We start from the raw sequence: 6,246 nt of genomic DNA on the forward strand, positions 1-6,246 counted from the left end.
TTGAAGGCATTGGTTTCAAGGCACCAGTTTCAATTTGATGATTTCTCATTCACTCTGCTGGCTAGAATCAAAGTAGCATATTGAAAATCCAGGTATTTGAAATAGCAGTATTTAAATTTTTTGTCCCAAATAACTCTTCTATAGACAAGAGTTGTATTATTCAGCCTGAGGAGGAGAGGTTACATTTTATGCTTTAAAATCAGACTACTATCTGCAATCATCATAGTGAAATGGTATTCACCATGCTTGCACATGTGTGGGCTTCTTTCTGGATCTATGCAAAGCAAAGCCCACATTGTCTTTTCCAGTGGGTTGGGAGCCAAGCACTCACACTGACCACATGCATGCCACTGTGACAACAGAGACCATCATCAGCTCTACCTTTGGAGCTGATATGAGAGTGAATAAGACTGACTCACTTTGACATCACCCTGAAAGTGTCTGGCACTGACTGGTGCTCTTTCTCCATCCAGAAAAACCTCACTACAAAGAAAACAATTTCTCAAAGGTGAGGTGTTGGGTCTTCTGAGAACAGGAGTGTCTCTGTTCATAGAGAAGTGCCCTTTGGCCCCCGACCTACCAAAAAAATCATGTAACATATAAATTGCCAGTTGAAGGGAACAGATCAAGAAGAGCAAGAACACATTTAATTCGATGGAGGGAAAAAGAAAGTCTTTTCTTAGATAACTAGAAATACACTAAGTTCTTACTGAACACTATTTAATACAAGCTAATATATATTTAAATGTTTCATATTCCAATAATATCTTCTAACTGTCACAAAAGCAACAGGTATAATCAAAGGGCTTTAAATTTTCCATTCTCAAAAATGTATAAATGCTGTTAGCATAATGGGTAATTATTTCCATCACACATAATACATTGATGTGTGTGTGTGGCTCCAGTGTTCATCACATTAGGAAAGCCCACTCGCAAGTTAAAAATAAAAGGGAACATTGGCTATTTTGATAATACACTAAAATGAATAATCTCTAAGAAACAAAGTGAATCTGAGTAGCAGGCACGACTTCCCTGTGTAACTTATGATTCACATGCACACTGAGAAGCCAGCTTGGCAAGTGGGGAGACCATGGTTAGGCAACTACACAACTGCTTCTCATAGTAAAGCACAAGTGTGTTAATTGCCAGGAAGAATAACAACTGCTCAAAACATAAATCTAGAAGCTACTGTCTTGGGTCCCAGCAAATCTCCTTAATTTCAGAATCAAGACCCCAAATGATTAAGAACTGGAAACCCATTAACAGAGCAAGGTGCAGCCCAGCAGCCCTTACGGGAGAATTCTAATATTTGTTTGGGATTAATTATGCCAACCCCTCACACCAATGAAGCGAAGCTACTTTTTAAGTGTCTTATATCCAAGACCTTTCTCTGGTGACACCAGTTTTCTACATCTCCATAACCTGAGAAAAAGTACACTGAAACCCAAGTTCAGACTCCCACTACTTCATCATTCCTAAGAATTAACATGCAATGTATTCATTTCTAACTAAAAATCAAATTGAGTATTTTCTCCTACAAGTGTTGTCTTTAAAAGCAATCCAATATTAATTCTTGTTCTTCAAAACCAGGGCTCCGAAGATTAAGGGTTTATTCGATTGTCCATTAGCCTCATATGAGCACTATTCAAGGTCATGGAAAATGCATATCATGAAAAAAATTCACATGGATTTCAGAGTTTTCTGCACCAAAACAAATTCATAGTTTTATACTTGTTATAACAAGTGTGAATAGGATCTGGAACAGGGTCTAGTTTGAGGCACTAAGAAAGGTAAGTCACCAGTTTGAAAAGAAGCCCCTTTCAGGGCAACATGAATTCTACTAAAATTGAAGCAAGACCGAACATCAAATTTATGATGAAGCATGGAGAGAAGAATTGTGAAATCATTACTTTGTGAAAAGTTTATGGGGACAACACCCCCCAAAGAAATCAGTTTATAAGTGGATAACTCATTTGAAGAAGGGACGAAGCGATGTTGAAGATGAAGCCTGTATCAGCAGACCATCCACATGCATTTGAGAGAAAAAAAAAAATGTATCTTGTTTGTGCCCTAATTGAAGAGGGCTGACAATGGTAGAAACAACAGCCAACACCACAGACATCTCAATTGGTTCAGCTTACATGATTCTGACCAAAAACAAAGTTGAGCAAAGTTCCCACTTGATGGATACCAAAACTGCTACACTCAGATCAACTGCAGACAACAGCAGAGCTTTCGATGGAAATTCTAAGCAAGTGGGATCAAGACCCTGAAGCATTTCTTTGAATTGTAACGGGATGAAATGTGGCTCTCCCAGTACAATCCTGAAGACAAAGCCCAATCAAAGCAAAGACTGCCAAGAGGTGGAAGAGGTCCAGTCACAGCCAAGGTAGACTGGTTCAGAGCAGAGATCATAGCAACATTTTGGGGGAATGCTCAAGCCATTTTGCTTGACTTTCTAGAAGGCCAAATGATGATGACATCTGCTTATTACAAGTATCTTGAGGAAGCCAAAGCTTTAGCAGAAAAACACCCAGGAAACTTCACCAGAAAGTCCTTTTCTGCCACAACAATGCTCCTTCTCATTCCTCTCAAAGAAGAGCAATTTTGCAAGAGTTTCTACGGAAAACTACTAGGCGTCCACCTCACAGTCCTGATTTGGCTCCTTCTGACTTTGTGTCCTAATCTTGAAGTAAATGACCTGCATCTTTTCCAGTTAATAACGTAAAAGAGACTGCATCGACATGGTTAAATTCCCAGGACCCTCAGTTCTTTAGGGACGAACTAAGTGGCTGGTATAACTTACAAAAGTGTCCCAAACTTGATGGAAACTGTGTTGAGAAATAAAGTTTATATTTTTAATCTTTTAACTCCATTTTTCCCCCACAAACTTTCCCCCTTATATAATACAGCAATTCAATATTGCCTGACAAAGGACTTTGACACATTGTAGGTATATTCAGTTGAGTCACTCCTTTTACTTAGGAGTACAAGTTGTATCTCCATGCACTTTAACGTAACAAAGCTTCGGCTCTTTGAGCACTCCAGTTCAGATTTTTCCCCTGCTTCACTGGCTTCCAGCCTCCAGTCCCAGCTCCTGAAAACCTAACCGGCTTCAGGGAAAGAACTGAAAGCTGAGCTTTTAGGGATCCTCCCAATACCTCCACAGCTAAGAGGGGTGGGGTGCCCTTCCAAGGCCAGGACTGCCACAGAGTTCACGCCCTGGCTCCCGCCTCCTCCCCCAGAGGCCGTCGCCCATCCCTGATCGCTGCACAGGTGGCCCCTGGTGGGCTCGGAAGCAGTATCTGAGGCTGCTGCGGCCGCACCCCCAGCCAGGTGACAGCCTCTGCGGCCACCTTCGTGAGCGTGAATTCATCCCTGCCGTACTCCCCTCCAGGAGGAATGGGAGAGTTGAAAATTCCTCAAACTTAGAAGGGTGGCCAGCCCACAGAGCCGAAGGGCTCCCACATGGGCTAGACAGCCGCGAGTGATCTCCAGGTAAGGACGCGGAAGTGACTGCTCCTACCCAGCCCAGACCCGTTGGCCCGGGCGGGTGTCCCGGGAATCGCACACCCACGCAACACCCGTGGACACTACACGCACACACAACTCTGCATGGAGGCGTGTGCACAGGCACTGTTAAACGTGTTTTGGCCACCCAAGAAGACGAACAGGAAAACCAGGCATTAGACTATCCAAAACTTGTTTTCTTAAAGGGGCATGGGGCACATGTGAAGAAAAGGCCTTTGCCCCTCTCACTACTGACTCCAGGTTGAAACTCGAGGGGTCCCAGGCAGCTGCAGCGCTGCCTCGAGCTCCCCTGGAAGCGGTGGCTCGTCCCTAACTTTAACCACAGCAACTGCTGCGGAACGCGGGCGTCTCCGCCCGGGCTGCACCTGTTCCCGATTCGGAGCACCCAGCCTCGCACATCCCTTCTGACCTTGAAGGCATCCTGAAACTCACACCCTGCTCCCGGTTCGACTTTACTCCAACCCCCTCCCCGCAGTCACTGAAGCCCTCTTTGTACCAGAGGGGCCGCGTCAAAACACCCATCCCCAGCAAATTCACAATGCTCTTCCCTGGGGTCTCCGAAGACAACGGCGCACCCCTCTACCCATTGCTTACCCCCACTCCATCCAGCCGCCGCGCCCTCACGCGAGGTTGTCTCCTCCCTCTCCACCAAGTCCAGAACCCCCACCTCTCCCAAGTCCAGGGTTCCCTGTTGTGGGTATGCGGGAGGCGCGCCCTCGAGAGCCGGCGCCGCAGAGCCCCTGGGGCGGGGTCCACGGCGGGGACAGGGGACAGCGGCGGGCGCACCGCGGGGGACCGTCCCGCGCACGGCGCTCAGAGCTAGCAGGGTCGCCCTGCCGTTCGGGGAACTCGGCTGGAGCCGAGCCCCGGCAACGAAAGTGAGGGGCGCGGCGGGGAGGAGGCAACAGCCCTGGCTTTGCACTTGCCCTGGCGCTGCGGAACCTCCAGGAGACGGGTGGCCGGTCAGGGCGGGCGTTGCCGGAACCGCCAAACTTTCTCCGCCAACCGAAGTTAGGGACTCCGAGAACGGTGACGAGGGGGACACCGCGGGCGGGGGGGGGGGGGTCTCCCGTCACCTCCCGCCTCCAGTAGCCGAGGGAGAAGGCGACCCTGAGTGCTAGGTGGCCCCAAGCGCGCCACCCCGGCCCCTCGGCGCCTCCCTCGCGGCCGCGCTCACCTGGCTGTAGAGCTCGCCCACCGACATGGCCCGGGACGGGCGGGGCTCGGGCCCCGGCTCCTGGCTGCCCCGCGGCTCTCAGTCCGCGGCTGGCCCGCCTGGCGCCATGTTCCCGGGCTGGCCTGGAGTTTCTCGATCTTCTCGCTCTTCGACCTGCCCCGCCGGCTTCCCGGAGGCGCCGCGGCAGGCTCGCTCCCGGCGGCGCGACCTTTACTCCTGCCGCGGCGGCGCAGCTACGGCCCGACAGGAGTTGCGAGCGCCGGGGAAGGAGGCCGCGCCGCACCGCTCCCCGCCCAGGTGTGGGGAGGAGGCGAGGGCCAGCCAGGAGGGAGGACCCACTCGCGTCAGAGCGGACGGCCAGTGCGCCGCCGCGCCTCTGAGCCCTGCCGGTGCCCGGCCCGACGCGCCCTCCCGCGCCCCCGCTGCCACCTGGGCCTCCGGGCCGGGGGCGGGGCGCTCAGAGAGGAGCTCGGGGACCGGCGCGGGCCGCCCCCTGCTGGACGCCGCGCGCGCGCAGACACAGGTGCGCCCCGGTGCCCGCACCTGCCCTGCAGCGCTCCGCTTCCACCCGCACCGGGCCCGGCGGAGTCCGACACGCACGCGGTGCAGACAAGAAAAGGGGAGAGGAACTAACCTGAGGAGGGGGAAAAAAAGAGAAGCGTCTATGGCTGGAAGGCCCCAGACATTGCCCTCGATTTTACCTGGCTGTATTCAGCGCTTTCATGATTAAAATTCAGTTACTCGTAGATCGTTATTAAGGCGACCTGGGTATACGTACACCAAGGATCTTCTTCAAACTGAACTCTCTGCGCAGAAATCCTTGTCAGAAAGAGAGTCGTAGCTCTTTCTGTACAAATATTGGCCACTTTCGCCCACAGCCTCCAAGGAGACTCCAGGGCACTCATCTCAGAGGGCTTCTGCTTTTCCGGGAAGTCTCACGTTCTCCCAACCCCCGTCTCTCCTACATGCAGACTCCGGGTCCTTCTGCCACTCACTACCTCGTTTATTTGTGTTCCCGCTCTGACCATGGTACTTGGTTGCCTACAGCAACTTCAGCTCCTCTCCTATTTCCAGTGAAAAGTAGAAATTTCAACCAAGAAAAAAAAACTGCCAGAAGTCTGTGGAGGGAGACCAGGGGCTGTCAGAGGAGGCACTCCCTTCTGAAGCTGACATCTGTCCCTGACCCAGGGGTGGCCCCTGAAAAGTGGTTCTCAACCAGAAGATTTATCTGTACCAGCCGGGGCAGTTGTTCAAGAGCCCCAGAAGGTGATTCTCAGAGGCATCCCACCTGGAACGCAAGATCCCGTTGTAATTCACCTGTGCAGGCCTTCCCATGGGCACCTCCACAATGAGAGTCACATGGGGAGCTTTAAGCGTTCCAAGGAAGAGGCCCCAACCCAAGGAATTCTGATATAATGAAGGATGGGACCTGGGTATCCCAATTTTTAAAGCTCCTCTGAAAGTCTAAAGGATGGTACTTCCAGGGTGACAAATGCCTCAACCAAAGCTTGGGCGGCTCTCATTGGACCTAAAATGGA

General features: G+C 51.1%; 1 protein-coding gene across 3 annotated transcripts in view; it reads right to left on the minus strand.

Annotated features, from left to right (window-relative positions):
• The window catches only part of MYO5B (myosin VB), a 367,801-nt gene extending 362,672 nt beyond the window's left edge, over positions 1-5,129 (minus strand). For 2 of the 3 annotated variants that reach the window (XM_054460695.2, XM_054460694.2), the window contains exon 1: positions 4,709-5,129. In XM_054460695.2, the coding sequence (XP_054316670.2) occupies positions 4,709-4,735 (27 nt within the window). In that variant the 5' untranslated portion in view covers positions 4,736-5,129. The remainder of the gene's footprint in view (positions 1-4,708) is intronic. The other variant, XM_063653662.1, reaches the window with a different exon arrangement.
• Between the last annotated feature and the right edge of the window lie 1,117 nt (positions 5,130-6,246).

The sequence above is a fragment of the Pongo pygmaeus genome, chromosome 17, assembly GCF_028885625.2.
Source record: "Pongo pygmaeus isolate AG05252 chromosome 17, NHGRI_mPonPyg2-v2.0_pri, whole genome shotgun sequence".
NCBI lineage: Eukaryota > Metazoa > Chordata > Mammalia > Primates > Hominidae > Pongo > Pongo pygmaeus.